Below are 20,533 nucleotides of genomic sequence, written 5' to 3'. Positions count from 1 at the left end.
TTTGTACATGGGATTTGAATAAGCTCTAGTATAATTATATTAAAAGATACTAGTTTAAAATTTAACATTTAAGAAAAAGCACTTGAAGTAAGAAATTTAGTTAACACTAATTTACTAATTTCTCAATAAAAAGAATAAAACATTTTTGTAATTAAAATATTCAGAAAGTGTTTTCTAACCTAGGAATTTGTCAGGGTAGATTTTAACAGGGCAAGAATTATTACATAATAAAGATTAGAAGCATTCATGTCTGAAATGCCTTAGTTCAAAGCTTGGGTAAAACCCTCATTAATGGTGTGATTTGTAAAAGGATACTTTACCAAGTCTATTTCTTCATGCTTAAATTCAGAAGATTAAAGTGAGAAAATATAAATAAAGTGCCTGGCACTTAAAAAGTGCTAGTTATTTTTAACTTCATCCCATATTCACAGAGTAGAGTGAGTGGAGTGGAGTGCTTGCAGCAAAAGTCAGTCTCAAAATTGGGGTGGGAGATTATACACAATGAAACCAGAACAAGCCAGAATTAAAGAAGTAATATTTGACAGATTTTTAACTGTTATTTTATTTTGAGGTTGGAAAACTCTGATCGTAGATAAAGGCTCATGGGAAGGAACCAACCAGTAGAGAAGGAACAGCTGAAGACACAAGAAAGAGAGAGAAGATTAGGACAGGCCAAGGTCACTGAGAGTTGGGAGGAAATAATTTCTGTAGCAGATGCATAGGACTGGGCTTAGAAGAGATTTCTCTTCTATATAGCAAGAGGGGAAGAGGGCTGGATAGACACAGATCCAGTTGATGCGCTGGTGGCAGGAAGTTGAGGGGTGTGTCTTCTGCTACCTGGTTCCTCTATAAATAAGAAGCAGTGTTGCTGGCTGAGAGGAGGGGAGGCAACCCTGTTGTGTACATGATCCATCAAAGGCCAGCCCTTGGGACTTCCCTGGCGGTCCAGTGGTTAGGACTCTGCGCTTCCACTGCAGGGGGCTGGGGTTTGATCCCTGGTCAGGGAACTAAGATCCCGCAAGCCGTGCAGCGTGGCCAAACAAACAAAAAAAAAGGCCAGCCCTTTTCTTGGTCCAGGTATGCCATTTCTACCCATTTTCCCAAGGACTTCACATCTGCAAATGCCCCTTCTTTTCTTGCAACATCACTTCCTCCCTTGCTACTGAGCTTTCCCTATTAGCACAGAAACATGCTCCAACATAATAATAAACATAACAGTGAAATAAAAACAAAACCAGAAAAACTTCATTGGATCCCACACCCCCTCAGCTGATACCCCGTTTCTCTGCTCCTCGGCAATGGGCAACTTCTCAGGGAGTTGTCTGGCTCAGCGAATCGTCTTCTTGACCCTCACCCACTCCTGAACCCCCTCCAATTGAGCTTCTGGCCAGAACTATCCTAGTCAAGTTCACCAACGACTTCCAAATTGCCAAACTTTCAAATGGCCTGTCCTCTGTTCAACAGCTCTTGGTAGTATTTAGCACTTTTCTGCTTTCATATTGGTCACCTTTCATATTGATTTGGATTGCCACCGAAATCCTGAGTCCTGTTCCTGGGAAGTGAATATAATTTTTTCAATTTTTCTAAGCAAAGCAAATCCACCTTCAACCAAGTTGCAAAGATCTCACCTTCTACTCTTAATAATTTGTTGAAATAATTTTTCCCAAGCAAATACAATTTTCTCCTACGAAGAATTTTGGTGGTAGCTGTTAGTATAATAACATATTACTACTGTGATGTGCAAACCGTACTGATACTTGAGGATGCCATAAAGGTGTTATTTAAAAAGGGGGAAAACAAAATTTGAAGTTGGTTATTCTATATCACTCTCCCACTGGCCCACTGCTTGACTTTAACCTCAGTTTCTGATCATTTCAGGTTACTGTGTTTGCCATTTGGTAGTTACGTGGTAACTCATCACTCTTTTTTTTCAGTAAATGTTGACGATTACTGACATTTAATTATTCTGGGTCACTTCAAGAAATTCTAAAACAAAGTCTATGTGGATTATTTAACTTGAAGAAAATTGACATTTCACCATATTCTCATTTATTTTCAAGAAATATAGTGTACCTCTATTCCTCTATTACATCTTTTATTCAAATATAAGTTTTCTTTATTATAGCCCTTGTTATCTTATTTTTCAGTTAAATATGGTAATATATGTAATGTTCTTTGCTCCAAAGTATTCACTCAATAAAAGGTCAGCTGTTCATAGTTGTTGTTGCTGTTTTAGTGCTAGCTATTTCTTTTCAGGATTATTCCTAGTTTTTTTCCCCATAGTGAATGACATCTTTTTCCCCCTAAATTTATTTTCTGTATAAGAAATACAGTGGCTTCTGTATATTTTTACTTACTGAATTATGTTTTTTAATACTATTTACCTTTTAAAAATAGACTCTTGAATTTTCCAAACAGCTTATATGCAAACGTAATGTTACCCATTTTGTTCAATTTTGTTACCCTTCTACTTTATCTGCTTGTAGGATTATTATAAAGATCAAGTTAGCTAATATGTAAAATCATTTTAAAAACTGTATTAGAGTCCACCAAAATAATTATTTTATGATAAAATATCAATGTATTTGAATACTTGGATAATTATCTATCAATTAATTATTATGTAGCACAATGACCATATGACACTTTGAATAAAGTAGCATATTACAGCATTAAAAAAAAAAGTCTACAAATCACAAATGCTGGAGAGGGTGTGGAGAAAAGGGAACCCTCCTACATTGGTGGTGGGAATATAAGTTGGTGCAGCCACTGTGGAAAACAGTATAGAGGTTCCTCAGAAAACTAAAAATATAATTACCATATGATCCTGCAATCCCATTCCTGGGCATATATCCGGACAAAACTATAATTCAAAAAGATACATGCACCCCTATGTTCATAGCAGCACTATTCACAAGAGCCAAAACATGAAAACAACCTAAATGTCCATCGACAGATGAATGGATAAAGAAGATGTGGTACATATATAAAATGGGATACTACTCAGCCATAAAAAGAAACAATGCCATTTGCAAGCAACATGGATGCAACTAGAGATTCTCATACTAAGTAAGTCAGAAAGAGAAAGACAAATAGCATATGATATCACTTATATGTGGAATCTAAAATATGACACAAATGAACCTATCTATGAAACAGAAACAGAATCACGGACATTGAGAACAGACTGGTGGTTGCCAAGGGGGAGGGAAGGATTGGGAGTTTGGGATTAGTAGATGCAAACTATTATATATAGAATGGATAAACAACAAGGTCCTACTGTATAGCACAGAGAACTATATTCATTATCCTATTATAGTCCATAATAGAAAACAATATTAAAAAAAGAATGTATATATGTATAACTGAATCACTTTGCTGTATAGCATAAATTAACACAAGTTTAAATCAACTATACTTCAATAAAAAATACTGACAAAAAAGAAAAAAAAATTTTGTTATCTTTATGGATTGCTTAGTACTTCCAGAAAAATGTTAAATAATTAAAGGCCATTAGGGTAACGTCTTGCCTTTGTTTTACCCCTGAGTGATATTAATGCCTCCAGTGTTTTCAATTATGATGTTGGCTTTAGAGTTTAGGCAAATATCTCTATATTCCAAAATCTTTCTATCTACCACATGATACAAAACTATTTTGAATGTAATCCAATGCTTTTTCGTTATTTACTGAGATGAACATTAAATATTTTTTCTCCTTTGACCTGCTGACCTATTGATACGATTATAACAGATTTTCAAATGTTCATCCTCCCCTGGGTTCTGTGAATAAACTTTCATAGCTCATGTGTATACCATGCTATCGGAGTTGGTTTGATAATATTCATTTTAGTTAAAATATTGTTCTTTAATCTTTCCCAGGTATTTTGTCAGGATTATTCTAACTTTTCTTTATGTTAAGCACACTGGGAGAGTTTTAAGTGTCAGATGAACTGCACATAACTTAAAATTTATTAATTAAGCGACCTAAGCTGATCCCTCATTTGGGAGGACAAGTAGGCTTTTAGACAAGTTTTAAAATTTCTTCCATAGTTACCTACCTTCCAGTTTTTAAAACTTCTTGGATCATTGTATGGCAATTTATACTTCCTTTGAAATTCATTTCTTTACCTTCAAATGTACTAGCCTAGGACACCCACCAAAAACTGTTTTAATATCATGGTGGGTAATTGCACCTATTTCTCATTCATAATGTGCTTTATTTGTCTGTTCTTAGTTTTTGCTGGATTAGATTTATTAGAAGCTCACTTTCTTAAGAAAAAAAGCATTACAATTTTTTTCAAAAAACAATGCAATAGGATTTCTTTCATAATTTCTTAACTTTTGTTTTTATCTATAATAATTCATTTGCATTCATTCTGATGCCTTGGGTGTCTATTCTTGTTCCCTTTTTAACTTCTGGATTTGAATTCTCCTCCATTTATTATAATTCCTTATTGCTCGGTAATTAAGACTTTCCTGCTTTTAGCCTGGACTCATAATTTTTAGTATTCAGTGTTCTGAATTTGGAAATGGGTTGGCCTTAATCTGAGACTCTTTCTATTAGTAGAGGACCTTAATTCATACAGTTTTATAATTACAACTGTGTTTATTTCTGTTTTCTATGCTTCCTTGCTGTTATCTTTGGTTTATGTATTTTGCTATAAGGACTAAGCATCTCTTGCAATTACTTTTTCCAGTATTTTGGGAGATGACTATCTTTTTAATCAGTTATACTTATGTTGTTTTTACACGTTTGAAGTATGTTTAAACTCATATTTGATTATCTTGCAAAATCAAGAGTAAATTTGTTTCAAGTTTAGCAGAGTTTTATTCCTCTCCCCATTCTCAGCCCCACCCCACTTCCAATTTCTTCTATTATCTTAGCTTTTGTTAGTGTTCTTTGAAGTTTTAGTACACAGATGGTGGTTGTTAAGTTACTTTTACATGACATGTCTTTTGATGGTATTTTGCAATTTATATTTTGTTTATAACCAGGTAGGTATACAGCAGACGTACACAGAATTTTTCTTATATAAACTAGTTTTCATGCTTCCCACAGTCCTTAGGTCCATTAATTTCACACTTTTTAATCACTTAATTATATTTCATCTCTCGGTTATCTAGAGCTTATATTTAAGCACATTTAAAAAAGATATGTACTTAGTTATTTTGTTTTCTGAGCCCTAGCACATCTGAGAATGTCATTATATTAACTTTATGTGTGAAATAAAACTTATCTGACTATACAATTTTTTTTTTTTATAAATCCCGCATCCCCAAACCTATAGATTTTAGTCCACTGAAAAATTGGAAATGGCATCATAAATTTAATATGTTAAGAATATTACTCACCTTAAATTAAAATCTAACAAGCTATTTTTATAAACTTAAATTTCATATGAGAATGAAATGCATTCTATGTCCTCATGATAATACAGTCTGTATTGTGTATATAACCAATAATCTAGCACTTTAAAACTTATTATATGACTTTTTATTTAGAGGATGTTTTGAATATTATTCAAGATGAAGGCTTTAAAATACTGATGCAGAGACAAATAGTGTTATCAGAAGAAGAAGCAAAAACACTGTGCATGGAATATGAAAATAAAGATTATTTTCGAAATCTTATAGAAAATATGACCAGGTAAAACAGATTGCAGGTTGAGAAAGCACAGTCTGATTTATGTTTGAATCATTTAAACCTCTTAACCCTGCTTTCTGTACAAGTTGCCAAATCTCTCAATTCTGTAAAGATGTGCTGAGTCTACTTCTTTGCCAATCTCCCTCCCATTTTGATTCCCTGCTCAACTGTGTGTCTTCTCTGGTCCTCCTGGAATGTTATTAGAGCAATGCAAGGTTCTGGGTGAAGCCCCTGGAGTCCAGCTGAGTTGAATGCCAGAAGCCAGAATGTGCAGCATCATGAAGTCCAAGTAAGAGAGCTGTGACTGACTCTCAAGGACTTTGGTAATGCTAAAAATCACTAGTCCTAGGAGATGAATGGGATGCTAGAAATCTGTCAGGTCTCTAGAAGAGTAAATGAAACAGCAGCTGGGGCAGAAAGCCAGCAAGGGTATATAAATCAGCAGGAGCATGGGGACAATATAGGGACCACTCTCTCAGAACCAAGCCCCTTCTCTTCCCTTCCTTTCTCTGCTTCCATTCTTTTATGAATATGCTCTTGAGAGTACACCAACAGAAATTAATTTCATACTCTTGATAAAAAGGGTTATTTTACTTTTTTCGTCTAACAAACACACTTGTATTATCTACCTATAATTAGCTACAAGCCATCCTTTCATTAACTTTGTTTTTTTCTTTTCTAACAGCGGTCCATCTCTAGCCCTTGTTTTAGTAAGAGAAAATGGTTTAGGACACTGGAAACAGTTAATTGGACCAAGCACTGTGGAAGAAGCCAAAGGATACCTTCCAGACAGGTATGATTCACGTCATAGGTCTCAAACTTTTTTCATGGGAGCCATTGTGATTTTGGGAGGATATGGGGGTATAGGAACCAGAGCTCTAGGCCAAGGTTCTCTTCTCAGGCTTTGCAAGAGAAGGTTGTGGGCTGCTTGGTTTGAGACTGGTAAGTGGTAGCTACCCAGCCAAAAGGCCATATCTTGGCAGAAATATCTGCCCCATGCACTATTTAGGAGAAATTCTTTTGAGAAGGGTGTGATAGTTGCTTCAGATTCTTTAATTGATCATAACCGTTTCAAGACAAAAAGGGAACCCTCTTGCACTGTTGGTGAGAGTGTAAATTGATACAACCACTATGGAGAACAGTATGGAGGTTCCTTAAAAAACTAAAAATAGAACTACGATATGACCCAGCAATCCCACTACTGGGCATATACCCAGAGAAAACCATAATTCAAAAAGACACATGCACCCCAATGTTCATTGCAGCACTATTTACAATAGCCAGGACATGGAAGCAACCTAAGTGTCCATCAACAGATGAACGGATAAAGAAGATGTGGCACATATATACAATGGAATATTACTCAGCCATAAAAAGAAACGAAATTGAGTTATTTGTAGTGAGGTGGATGGACCTAGAGTCTGTCATACAGAGTGAAGTAAGCCAGAAAGAGAAAAACAAATACCATATGCTAACGCATATATATATGGAATCTAAAAAAAAAAAAAAAGGTTCTCAAGAACCTAGGGGCAGGACAGGAATAAAGACGCAGCCGTAGAGAATGGACTTGAGGACACGGGGAGTGGGAAGGGTAAGCTGGGACGAAGTGAGAGAGTGGCACTGACATATATACACTACCGAATGTAAAATAGCTAGCTAGTGGGAAGCAGCCGCATAGCAGGGAGATCAGCTTGGTGCTTTGTGACCACCTAGAGGGGTGGGATAGGGAGGGTGGGAGGGAGGGGATATGGGGATATATGTATACGTATAGCTGATTCAGTTTGTTATACAGCAGAAACTAACCCAACAATGTAAAGCAATTACACTCCAATAAAGATGTTAAAAAAAAAAAAAGAGTTTCAAGACAATGATGACTAACAATATGTAGGCTACAATTTGGTAGGAACGTTTACTACGTTAATGTACTGATGAACCTTAGAACTTTGTAATCAGCTCAACCCTGGCATGTTACCTGTTACCTAGGCAGCATTTTAAAAATATTTTTTGATCTTAGCTGTTGGGCTTGGTCTCAGCTAGAAGAGGGAGGTAGTATCTCATGCATTTCCATTCTTGGCATGTAGCTGATGGAAACAAACTGAATTGTAATTCGCGTGAATTCTTTGTGCTGATTTCAGAGTAGGACTGAAGTCAGGGGAAGAAAAGCCCTCCTTTAAGTGAGCAAGCATAAAGATGCTTTATCAGGCACAGCAAACTTGCATACCCACTGACACAATAAATAACAGGACTAATGAAACATCATGTATATGAAAGTTGCAATGTTTTCTTTTGGGTAGGAGATCATGAATCGGACTTGTCCTGAATGGATACATTTCACCCCTCCTTTTGGCCCTACTCACTTACGTCTTTGCTCCTGTGCCAGACAATTACTGTAAAGGATAATATGTGTTGGACACTCTTTATGTGGAATGAGCAGGGTGCCACAGAACCTCTTAAATGAAATGTAGCAGAGAATGCAATACATGGCATCAGAGAGAGGAATTCCTATCAGTACCTGGCCTATGCGTGTAGGCACACTCTTCTAGAAACTGTGGTTCCAAGTGTGGAGGCTACGTACCAGCATAGAGACATTTTCTCCAGGGGAAGGAACTCAGTAATTGCCCCTCTCCTCCCCACTATTATAGTGAGAGTTCCCATCCTAAGCCCTTACAATCCCTAATGTTGCCACAAGTTCACAATTACTCTTAACCATTATTTTTGATTGGTCCCCCTTTTCCAGGTTGCTTTAGAAACAACTCCTTCAGCAGAGCTCCGCCCTTTCCTGCCCTTGGGCGTCAGAGTCTACACTCCCCATTGCTTAATCTGAAATATGGTCACTTGCATGCAAGAGAAACACAGCAACCCTTCTCTCCCATCCTTACACACACACACACACACACACACACTTACTTTTTCCAATAACCACGTCTAACAGCCTAACAGAGGGGCTGCTTGTAGTTCTCTGCATTGAATGGAGTCAGTGCTGACGATGGCTTAGGCTGTTTTTATCATTCACTGTGCAAATCCCCCATCCCTGGCAATCACAGGCTCCACGGGTCTTAGTCTGCTAATATCTTCAAACCAGAGGTGTGAGAACAGCCAAGGGCTGAGTGGGAGGGTCAAGTTGGATAACGAAAAAAGGAAATCTGAAATGGTCACTGAAACCAGAGAGGCAAGAAGAGGGTTTTTAAGTTGAGGACAGAAAGCCAAGTTTCCAGTGATGTCAGCCTATTAACAAGAAGGGAGGCTAATCACTGTGGCTGGATTTTGTGGGTCGCTTGCTTAGGACTGTGTGCAAAGGGCAGAAAATGTAATGAGCAATAAGTATCTCCTCTACTGAAATATAAAGAGATGGAGAGACAGAAAGAAAAAGGGGCAACTGAAAAACACTGAGGAACGACAACTGATTTCAGAGCTATGTATGCATCTATCATACAGAAACGGAACCAGAATAAACTGTCTACCCCAGCATGGATTGTCCATTACCATCAGTGTCACTCCTGCCTCTCTCCACAAAGCCATCCCGTACGCTCCTCTTGTATTGCTGCTTTGCTCACCTGGAGGGTTCCACTACAGTGTCTCCTGGATTCAGTATTTATAATTTGGTATCTTTGGTATAGGGTCAAATGCCATCTCTAGTGCTTGATATTATTTAGTGATGAAAGAAGGGGAAGGAATATTTATTGACAGCTTAATATGTACCATATATTTCAAATATATCATCTGATTGCATCCTCAAAATCTCCTTCCAAAACAGGGTTTATTATCATATGTATGTTTGAGACAACTAAAGCACAGAGAAGGGAACTAATTGCCCAGTATCACATAGCTAACAAGTGATGCCACCAGGGTTCTATAGTCTGTGTTTTTTCACTGCGCCAGGGCGTTCATTCCATCTTTCACAGCTGTCAGTCTCCATTATGATGATTATTGAATGTTCATGTCCTTTCTTCCTAACGACTGTTCCTCCCTGGAAGGAAGTAGCATGCCCCAAGCCACTCTGCAGTTACTTCCGTTTGCACAGTGCAAATATGAATAGTTTTACATTGTGTTATGTTGTGTTATATTATATGTCATGTTATAAGCTTTTGACTTGACTTCTTTTTCAAAGTTTATGCGCACAATTTGCAATGGAGAGTTTGCCTATCAACCAGTTGTATGGAAGTGATTCATTAGAAGCTGCTGAAAGGGACATACAATATTTCTTTCCTCCTCAACACACTGCAGCACTGATTAAACCTCATGTAACACAAGAGCAAAGAGGTAAATATATAAAAATAGAGCTGATGTATACATTTTTCTTCAAATTTTATAAAATTTTGCAAACTACAGGAAAGTTGAAAGAATAAAGCAATGAGCACCTTCATTGTCACGAGGTAGCGCTCCAAGTTTAGGCTGTTGGTGGGATTTTGACCAGACTGACTTCATTTAATTCCCTTAGTGGTGCCCTGCCGGTTCAGGGAGAAGAGTTCAGAGTGGCTGGCCCTTTCAATCCACGTGCAGCAGGAAGTTCCTTGGCATTTGCAGCATAGGGATGAAAACACGTGTTCACTTTTAGCCCAGGAGCAGATTTCCTCCCAGGTGGATTCTGGAAAGATGGATCTCAGAGAGTGAACATCCGCGTTAACATACTGAAGTTCTTCTGCACGTCCATCTGGTGCTTTTTCAGTTTAGTGTAGCATAGTTTTGGTTTTTTAAAACCACTGGATGCAAGTAACACTGTGACCTTCCTTAGTTATTTCAATCCACTTGAATATGGAGCAAAAGTAGAGGCAGTCTGCCAAGACTACCAAATATCTGTTTTCCCTAGAGGATATCCTGAGGCTTATCAAAGAGGCTGGATTTGATATAACACAGATGAAGGAGAGGCTCCTAACTGAAGAGGAAGCGGACAAAGTTTATTTTAAAATAAAAGGAAAAGACTTTTATAAAGATGTATTGGAAGTTTTATCGGAGTAAGTTTCTGATATATAGGTCTTTGCATTATAAAAGTGGTAACTGTTCATTGTAGAAACTTTGAAAAATACAAAAATTCATTAAAATATTGCATTTAATACAATTCATGAAAAGACACCCTGGTAGTATTTGGAGTTCTTTTTTTTTTTTTGTCTAATTCCTTCTTTCCTTCTCTGTTTTCCTTTCTCTCCTTCCTTCCTTTCTCTGTTTTTTTAGGTTTTCACATTAGATATAGAGGCTATCTTGTTTGAAACCCCTGTTTTGCCAACATATTTAATCTTTGCCTTAGTTTCCTTATCCATAAAATGGGGATGATAATAGTACCTACCTCACAGGTACTATTGTGAGGGCTAACTACTTCATATACGGAAAGTAATTTACATTGAAAGTAATTGGAATAGCGCCTGGCATGTATCCCTACAATTAAACTACAACACTCTTCTAGCACAAAAACCTGTTGCAAGGGAATTCTCAGGCGGTCCAGTGGTTAGGACTCCCAGCTTCCACTGCAGGGGGCACAGGTTCGATCCCTGGTCGGGGAACTAAGATCCTGCAAAATGCACGGTGCAGTCAAAAAAAAAAATTAAAAAAAAAAACAAAGAGGAAAAAGAAAGCACAAAATCACACTGACGAGGACAAAGAATAAAGATGAGCTCTCTGGATGAAGCTGTGGCATTCTGTCTTTAGCTGTGTATGCAGTCTCTACAGTTGTCAACAGTCCAAGTCTTCTGAAAGCATTGTTGTTTGCAGGGGTCCATCTTTGGTCATGATCCTGACCAAGTGGAATGCTGTTTCCGACTGGAGACGATTGATGGGTCCCACAGACCCAGAGGAAGCAAGACTTCTGTCCCCATACTCTATCCGAGCCCAGTTTGGAAGAAGTATTTTGAAAAATGCTGTCCATGGAGCTTCTAATGTGCAGGAGGCAGGGGAGACTATTAATAGAGTGTTTGAAGACTTTGTTGCTGAGAACCCTGAGAAAAACTAAAGTACAGTACCTCTTTAATTATTATTCTATCTTCTTTTCTTATTACAGTGGCTGGGCCTAAGACAAGGCTGTCGTGGAAAGACCAGACCTTTTCCCATATTCCTGTATTAAACCTCATTTCCTGCCAGACACACTCTGTGGTTCCATAGCAGCCTGGGAGCCTCAAAGCCAAGCCTTGTAGATGCCAGGGACCTGGGAGACAGTGGGGCAAGTGAGACACCCGTGGGTTTGCAAGCCTTGGTCTCGAGCTGTCTGTGCCATCTGCCATGACTCAGGCTCATCAGTCTCTGTCCTTGATTTCCCTCCACTTCTTCACTCTGAATGGCCAAAGTCTCATTCAGCAGCCTCAACTCTATTCTCTAAGTATCTGGAAACCTGGAGCCTATTAACTACCTGTGGGTGCTATATGATAATGGAATAGAATAGCATATTAGAAAGTATAGAGTAAAAGGCAATCATTTCTATTCCTTGACAAAGAGGTGCTTACTGGGGAGAGGTAGCAACATAATATGTATGTGGATTGAGTCTGCTCAGTTGGTGATCGAAAACTTAAAAACTTTTCTATCCTGGGCAATGTGGGAGATAGAGTGTAAGACAGATGATTTTTCCCATCAAACCTGCTTTTCTTCTTTATTTTCAAAGAGCAGGCTCACGAATGTACACCTATATGGCACCGGCTGCTGACTCGAATATGACTCTACAGCTTCTTCACTTGTGGAGTGTAGTCCCCACCTGGACGAACCAAATGGAGACTCAGCCTCCAGAGCACAATGAGGAAGCAAAGTGAAATGGAGCAACCCCTCCACACCCAACCAGCTTCCTCAGGGAGAGACGAGCAAGCACATTGTTTACTAATATTATCATTTAGGCCATGATTTCTCCAGGCATAAGAAGACTGTATCAAAATATTAGATGCATAAAATAAATTCTGGCATAGTGCAGCTCATTCCATTAGTCTGACTCAATTATAAACCAAAGCATGATGGCACAACCCTTGAACACTGATGTTGGGAAAATATGTATTGTATGTCTGCTTGAACTGTGGGTTCTTGGTTAATACAAAACTATGGGTTCTTGGTTAATACATAATCATGAAGGCTGTTACCTTCAGGGAAATGCAAATATAATGGGGAGACAAAACTCACAGAAACAATATCTAATTACAACTATCATCAGACTACATTATTAAGCATGTCAGTGATGAATGGGGGGTGGTGGTGAGTAGAACTACATTCTGTTGATAGCATCTATTAGAAATATGGTGTAGATCTAACATCGACATATCCCTCCCTTTTGTGATGAGGGGAACACTATGAATAATACAGGGGATTTTGAATTAGTGTATATTTCAGTGCTGAATTGATGGGTGTATGTCTGATGGGTAGGAGCTGGAGAAGGTTAAGGGATGAAATAGATCTTGAAAAATGGGTAGGATTTTCAAAATCAGACACAGACGTAGAGAACAAATGTATGGATACCAAGGGGGAAGGTGGGGGGAGGAACTGGGAGATTGGGATTGACACATATGCACTATTGATACTATATATAATATTTATACTATATATAAAACTAATGACAACATGCTGTATAGCATGGGGAACTCTACTTAATGCACTGTGGTGACCTAAATGGGAAGGAAATCCAAAAAAGAGGGGATATATGTATATGTATAGTTGATTCATTTTGCTGCACAGCAGAAACTAACACAACATTGTAAAGCAACTATACTCCAATAAAAATTAATTTAAAAAAAAAATTCAATTTACTACAGCAGCAAAAGAGTAAAATACTTAGGAGTAAACTTAATCCGTGTATGAGTGCAAGACTTTTACACTGAAACTTATAAAACAATGATGAAAGAAACTAAAGAAGACACAAATAAGTAGAAAGACATCCTGTGTTCATGGACTGGAAAACTTAATACTGTTAAGATGACAATGCTACCCAAGTTAATGCAATTAATTTGATTCAATGCAATCTCTATAAAAATCCCAACAGTAGTTTTTGCAGAAATGGAAAAACCCATACTAAAATTCATATCAAATTTCAAGGGACTCAGAATAGCTAAAATAATCTTGAAAAAGAACAAAGTTGGAGTACTCTCACTTCTTGATTTCAAAACTTATTACAAAGTGACACTGGTCAAAACAGTGTGGTAGTGGCATAAGGAAAGACACATAAACAAATGGAATAGAACTGAGAACCTATAAATAAACTTTTACATCCATGGTCAGTTGGTGTTTGACAAAGGTGCCAAGGTCATCCAGTGAGAAGAGAATAGTCTCTTCAGTAAACAGTACTGGGAAAACTAGCTATCCTTTAAAATAATGAACTTGGACCACTGACCTTACACTATATACAAAAAAATAATTCAAAATGGATTAAAGACCTACATTTAAGAGCTAAAACAATAAAACTCTTACAAGAAAAAAACAGGGGAAAATCTGCAAGACCTTGGATTAGGCAATAGTTTCTTAAATATGACCCCAAAAGCACAGGCAACAAAGGAAAAAGATAAACTGGTCTTCATAAAAATTATAACCTTCAGGGAAACAGGTTCCTTTCTTTTGGAGTGAGCTGACCTTGGCAGAGCGGTATGGCCCCTAGGTACCCATGCCTGTGACCCTGCCTCTGCCTACACAGTCCAGACACAGGGGTGGGGATCTGGGCTCCTTGGATGCTGAGAGTTGCACGGTGTGGGCAGTGCAGCTTGCAAGCAGGTACCTGGCCGCAGGCATCCATGCCCTCTAGGCCTGTGTGGCCAGGTCCTACTGCCACCCGCCTAGGCAACTGTCTGGACAAGCAGGTCCTCAAACTGTGCCTCTGATGGGGAAGCTGCAGAGGTCGTTAGAGCCACACCCCATGTGGCCCTCCTGCCCATGTGGGGTGCGGGGCCTCTCTCCAGACCTCTGCTTTTTCCTCTGCTCTCTCTGCACTGGGCGGAAGAGGGACCTCTGATGTTTGACATCCTAAGCTGCCATCTCTGTTCCCCCCAGGTTGTTAGGCTGCAGTGCGTCCATCCGACTCCAAGGCTGACAAGACAGAAGTTAATCCTCTGCGATCCCTCTCAGGAAAGCTGGAGCACCGGACACGTGAACCAACTCCTTCCCTCCCCTGGAGTTAGGGGGTCTCTTTCTGGTTGTGTGGCACTCCTAAGGGCGCCTTAAGCCTGAGGTGGGAGGGTCTGGTTTCATGGCCACCTACAGTGCAGGGGCTTTTCACTTAGTTTCTGGATTTCTCACAAGGGAATCTGTCCATGAATATCTGCTGACCTGGTGAGTTTGGGGGGAAGGATGGTCTAGGGCTTCCTACTCTGCCATCTTGCTGACATCACCTCTTGATCATTTGGTATTAATAGTATATTACTCACTCCCAAACTCTAGTATTCCAGCACGGTTTGAAAAGCACACCTGTGAATACCCATCTGTATTGCTAAATTATACAAAATCTAATTGCATGTGAATTATCCATAAGTATATTTCTCATTTTTTCCTTTAGAATACATTTTTTTTCAAACTAGGGTAAATTAATTATTGGATTTCTTTGGATTGTGCAGAGAAATAAATATAGTAAAAACCTTCACCTTCCTCACTCCTTCAAATTGAATACCCTTATCTGATGCTTGACACGCCTGGTAGTATTGGGGCATTCGTAATATGACTGTGTTAAGTGACACACTGTTATTGCCTCAGGAGTGGTCCAGGACTTCAAAAGCATTAAAGCCAAAAACTCTTAATAACCAGCAGATGGCATGATTCACTCAGTTGTCTATGTGTACGTAGCTGTACGGAGATTTTAAAAGCAAGACGTAGGGAAAAGCTATTTCTTTCAGATTGTAGAATTAGCTTTCAGTAGTCAGAAAACTAACAGTCAATGTCCAAAGAGATATTCAATTAAACTTTAGTTTGTGTCAGTGTTGGTCTTGAGGGGATTAAATTTAGTGAGTGGGATGCAGCAGCATGCGGCAGGCATTTGGGGAGCTGGGGTTGGTGCTATCTGGGAATATCGTCTTGCCCCAGAGGAAGAAAGGTTAGAAAAGACTAGAAAGTTATCAGGGCTCCAGCTCAGTGGTGTGATCTTGAATCTTAGCTGGACTTTAGGCAGAAGACACATATCCTTGGCCACTGTGGCTGAGGCAGTTGAGGACTGCAAAATTGGTGGGCGTGCCTTGAAGCACTGGGCTGAGATTTGTAACCATGATGAGAAGCGCATGACGGTGGGGATATGGGTCCAAATACACGGACTGGCTCAGAAGGCAGGCAATGGTGTGCCTGTGAGGGAAGGAAGCACCTCTATCCCAACAGCCAGACAGAGCTGGGGATGAGTCTGCTCTTCGTGAACTGCACCGTCCACAACAGTCTCCATCCTTCAGCGCTGGCTCAGTCATGCACCTTGACCCTGAAGCCAGAGCTTCTCTGATTGCCCTGCTTAGCCCCTCTAGCCCCCTTCCAAGACAGGAGACCTGAAGCATTCTGGATTAGAGCCTAATACTTTCCAGGATCCCCTCCCTGGATCCTGTTCCCTGTAAGCAGATGCTCTGCAGAAAATGGACAGATTTCCTAAAATACGCTACGCTCTATTTTATGGCCCTCTTCCTGGAGTCTCTTGGTGCCCTTTCTTTTCACTGGAGTTAATCTGCTGCTATTGGGGTCTTCCCTGGTGGCGCAGTGGTTAAGAATCCACCTGCCAATGCAGGGGACACAGGTTCGATCCGTGGTCCGGGGAGATCCCACATGCCACGGAGCAACTAAGCCCGTGCGCCACAACTACTGAGCCCGCACGCTGCAACTACTGAAGCCTGCGCACTCTAGGGCCTGTGCTCTGCAACGAGAAGCCAGCGCAATGAGAAGCCCGTGCACCGCAACGAAGAGTAGCCTCCGCTCGCGGCAACTGGAGAGAGCCCACGCGCAGCAACGAAGACCCAATGCAGCCAAAAAAAAAAAAATCTGCTGCTACTGATGCTTGCCTGTACTGTCTGAACTTGCTCACCCCTTGGAAGCTACTTTGGATGACCTCCAAAGCCAGTTTTTTTAAATGCTTTTCAGAAAGGAAGAAAGTTTACTAAGCAATGGTTCATGTGATTTTCAGCTGCTGAAATATTTCAATGACAATAAATATTTGAAGCCATCAGATGACTAAAAATGTTAATAAATTTAAAAAACCCATCTGTTTGATTCAACAACAGCATCTTAGATATCCCTTGATACCATGATGGAACTTTATTCATAATACCATTTTTTGCTTAACTTCAGTTTTTTAGACCTCACCCTATTATTCATGTTATTACAACTTTTTGAGATTTGGGATCAGCCCTCTGGTTCTGAGTCTTCCCTCTTATCTAAATTTAATTGCTAATCAAGTATGTTCTTTTTCCCTCTAAAATATATCACTAATGTGATCCAAACTTGCCATTACAAAGTGGTTCTCATCTAGATATTACAGCTACAGGTTTTAGAATTATCTAGTTATAAAACTACTCTCATACAAACATTGCTACTAGATATATTAGACTTATGCATGTACTGCCTGAAATTGTAAAGGCAAAATTACACACCATAGAGTTTCTTTCAACACTTTCCTTTCAAAAAAGGTTTCCTTACATTCTAGTAGAAAGAGACCTCTCTTAGGTAGAATAGTAAATATTGTAAGATCTGTAGGATAGGAAGGCAGAGCTATCCTTGGAGACTAGGGACTCCCTGATGGCTGGCTTGGGTCCAAGTTCCCCAGGAGCCTTGCCAAACCTTCCTTAGACATTGAGGCAGTCTGGAGGGCTTCCTCCCCAGCTTTCCGTCCCTCTTCCCTCTATCTCACGGCTCTCCCAGCCCTGTTCACCTCCTGCCTCACTCTCTCTCTCACAGGTGTTTCCTCTAATAGGGTCCACATTTCATTTAATTCCATTTTGGTGCCTGCTTCTCTGAGCACCCAGACTAACACACATGTAAGCAATAAAATAGTTTTCATGTCTGCATGTCTACCTGGCTTAAATCCATACTATTGATACAGTCAATCTCTCTCTTTCTCTCTCTCTCTCTCTTTCATAATATGTTTGTAGTATCTTCTAATTATAAAAGCAACACATGTTCATTAGACAAAATACAAGAAAGCATTTATGGCTTGTATACTTTTGTGCCTCATTTTTTTTCCTGGTCCTGAGAAATCAATAACAGTGCAAAATTATTTGGGTCATAAAAATCTGTCCTCCCCTGGCATGCCTTGGGAACCACATTCGAAAGTCCATTCTCACAAGTTATTGACAAAATAAACTAGTCATTCATTCCCCAGCTGCCTGGAGTGTGGAGAATGTTGCCAGCAGAGGGCTCATAGATGAAGAGAGACATCTAGTTCCCAGCTAAAATTTATAAAAGTTACGAGAAGGAGAAGATAATTTTAGTAAGGAGCTGGAAAATCAGCACTTTGATACACCTATGGGCCAAGCATTCTGGAGGGTTGTTGACAATAGGATCAAGAACTTTCCTTGCTGGGCATACTCCTTGGCCCAGCAATGCCACTTAAATGAACTTATCCCCCAGAACTAATTAAGGATGTGCATAGATATTAGCTATTAAGCTGTTTATTCAGTTATTCAGTACATTCAGTTAAGAAACAACCTAAATCCCTAATTACATGAGGGTCTGTTGAGTAATGCTCACCACGGAATACCTCGTGGCCATTATAATAAATAAGCTGGCCTGGGCTTTATTGACATGAGAGCTACTTCATATAAAGGGCCGACTGAAGGTTATGAAACAGTATGTATAATAGGCTCCTAATTTTTTTTTTTTTTTATCATTATATAAACGCATAGAGGGAGATGGGGACTGCGAGAGAAGTGACTGTCAAGAAGAGGGAAATTTGGACACAGTTACCCGGAGGAACGCCATGTGACTGCTGAGGCACAGATGGGAGTTATCCTGCCTGAAGCCAAGGAATGCCCGGCATTGCTGGCAACCAGCAGAAGCCAGGGGAAAAGTATTTGGTAACCAAACTGATGGAATTTGAAGGAATTGGGAGTTTTCTGAAGAAAGTGGCTTCATCAAGAGGACAAGGTGGTGGAATCGAGGGACCCTGGGCTCGCCCCCTCTCACGAGCCACCCGAATCGCAACTAACTGCCGAACAATCATTGATAACAAAGACTGGAACCTACCAAAAATGATATTCTACATCCAAAGACACAAAGAAGAAACCCAACGAGATGGCAGGAGGGGCGCACTCACGATATAATCAAATCCCATACCCCCAGGTGGGCGACCCACAAACTGGAGAACAATTGTATCGCAGAAGTTCTCCCACAGGAGTGAGAGCTCTGAGCCCCATGCCAGGCTCCCCAGCCTGGGGGTCTGGCCTCGGGAGGAGGAGCCCCCAGAGCATCTGGCTTTGAAGGCCGGCGGGGCTTGAGCGCGGGAGCCACGCAGGACCGGGGGAACAGAGACTCCGCCACTCACGGAGGGCGCACACAAGGTTTCACGTGCACCGGGACCCAGGGCAAAGCAAAGCCTGGGCCAGACCTACCTGCGGGTCCTGGAGGGTCTCCGGGGGAGGCGGGGGCCGGCTGTGGCTCACTGTGGGAGCAAGGACAGCGGAGGCGCAGGTCCTGGGGGAATAGTCCGCGTGAGCGCTCCTGGAGGCGGCCATTTTGGGTTTTGTTTTGTTTTTTTTCTGGGCCCTGCCGTGCTGCATGTGGGATCTTAGTTCCCTGACCAGGACCCGCACCCCCTGCGTTGGAAGTGCAGAGTCTGAATCACTGGACCACCAGGGAAGTCCCTGGAGGCTGCCACGTGGGCACCAAGAGCCGGCCCTGCCCAACCGCCTGCAGGCTCCCGTGCGGGGACGCCTCAGGCCAAACAAGCAACAGGGCGGGAACGCAGCCCCACCCATCAGCGGACAGGCTGAGCCCACACCCACCTCTGGGCATGGCCCTGCCCACCAGAGGGCCAAGACCCACCGGTGGGCAGGCACCGCCCCACCCACCAGGAAGTCTGCGCCAGCCACTTAGACGAGCAGGCGGCAGACACCGGAAGCGAAGAAGCCACGATCCAGCAGCCTGCGGAATCGAGTCTGAAAACGCACATCAGAACCTACCCTGGGACCAGCTGGTCCCTGAACCTTGGGCGACAAGAGGGGAGTGTCCTTGCTGGGACACGTAGGACGTCCCCGACAGAGGGCCACTTCTCCAAGGTCAAGAAACATAACTAACCTTCCACATACATAAAAATATAAATAGAAATTTAGACAAAATGAGGGGAATATGTTCCAAAGGAACAAGATAAAACCCCAGAAGAACAACTAAGTGACGTGGAGATAGGCAAACTACCCGAGAAAGAGTTCAGAGTAACAATCATAAAGATGATACAAGAACTCGGGAAAGGAATGGATGTACACAGCGAGTATTTATATAAATGCAGAGGAAACACCTGGAAAATTATATACCAAAATACTAACGGTGATTATCTCTGCAGAGTGGTGAGTGGGATTAGGTAGGATTTTCATTCCATTATTTTTTATTTTATACATTTATTGAATGCTTTATAGAAAATACATAGTTACTGTATCATTGAAAGGCCAACAAAAGTATTTTTAAAAATAAATGCCTCTAGTTGTCCTCAATTATGAAATCTGTTGATGAACATATTGCAAAATTGTTATTTTTTTCTGATTAAAGTAACCCAACTCTCAAATAATACCTATTTCAGAGATAGTACCACAGCCTTCCTCTCCATATATTTATATTTACCCCATATGTATCTAGGTAGAGAAAATATTTTAAGGTAGAAAAATAAATTCGTGGCTCTCACACAAAAGCCACTTCCACACTTGTTATATTACTCTCAGTGTGGGCTGCTGTTCATTTTCAACTTTTTTATGATAAATAACCAAACAGTGGCCTTGTTGATCTTTTATCAATTAATCAAACTAATAAATGTGCCTAATTACGTTTTTGTGTGATATG

General features: G+C 40.4%; 2 protein-coding genes across 2 annotated transcripts in view; one reads left to right on the top strand and one right to left on the bottom strand.

The window, feature by feature from the left end:
• Positions 1–11,585, top strand: part of NME8 (NME/NM23 family member 8) — a 32,377-nt gene extending 20,792 nt beyond the window's left edge. The window contains exons 11-15 of the mRNA XM_061198229.1: positions 5,503–5,647; positions 6,330–6,437; positions 9,753–9,904; positions 10,452–10,596; positions 11,348–11,585. Coding sequence (XP_061054212.1) covers positions 5,503–5,647; positions 6,330–6,437; positions 9,753–9,904; positions 10,452–10,596; positions 11,348–11,585 — 788 coding nt within the window. The remainder of the gene's footprint in view (positions 1–5,502; positions 5,648–6,329; positions 6,438–9,752; positions 9,905–10,451; positions 10,597–11,347) is intronic.
• Positions 1–19,556, bottom strand: part of LOC133096748 (calcium-independent phospholipase A2-gamma-like) — a 143,183-nt gene extending 123,627 nt beyond the window's left edge. The window contains exon 1 of the mRNA XM_061198415.1: positions 19,096–19,556. The gene's annotated coding sequence lies outside the window, so the exon portion shown is untranslated. The remainder of the gene's footprint in view (positions 1–19,095) is intronic.
• Between the last annotated feature and the right edge of the window lie 977 nt (positions 19,557–20,533).

This window comes from Eubalaena glacialis, chromosome 8 (genome assembly GCF_028564815.1).
Source record: "Eubalaena glacialis isolate mEubGla1 chromosome 8, mEubGla1.1.hap2.+ XY, whole genome shotgun sequence".
NCBI classification, from domain to species: domain Eukaryota; kingdom Metazoa; phylum Chordata; class Mammalia; order Artiodactyla; family Balaenidae; genus Eubalaena; species Eubalaena glacialis.
This window is presented reverse-complemented; position numbering and strand designations above follow the sequence as displayed.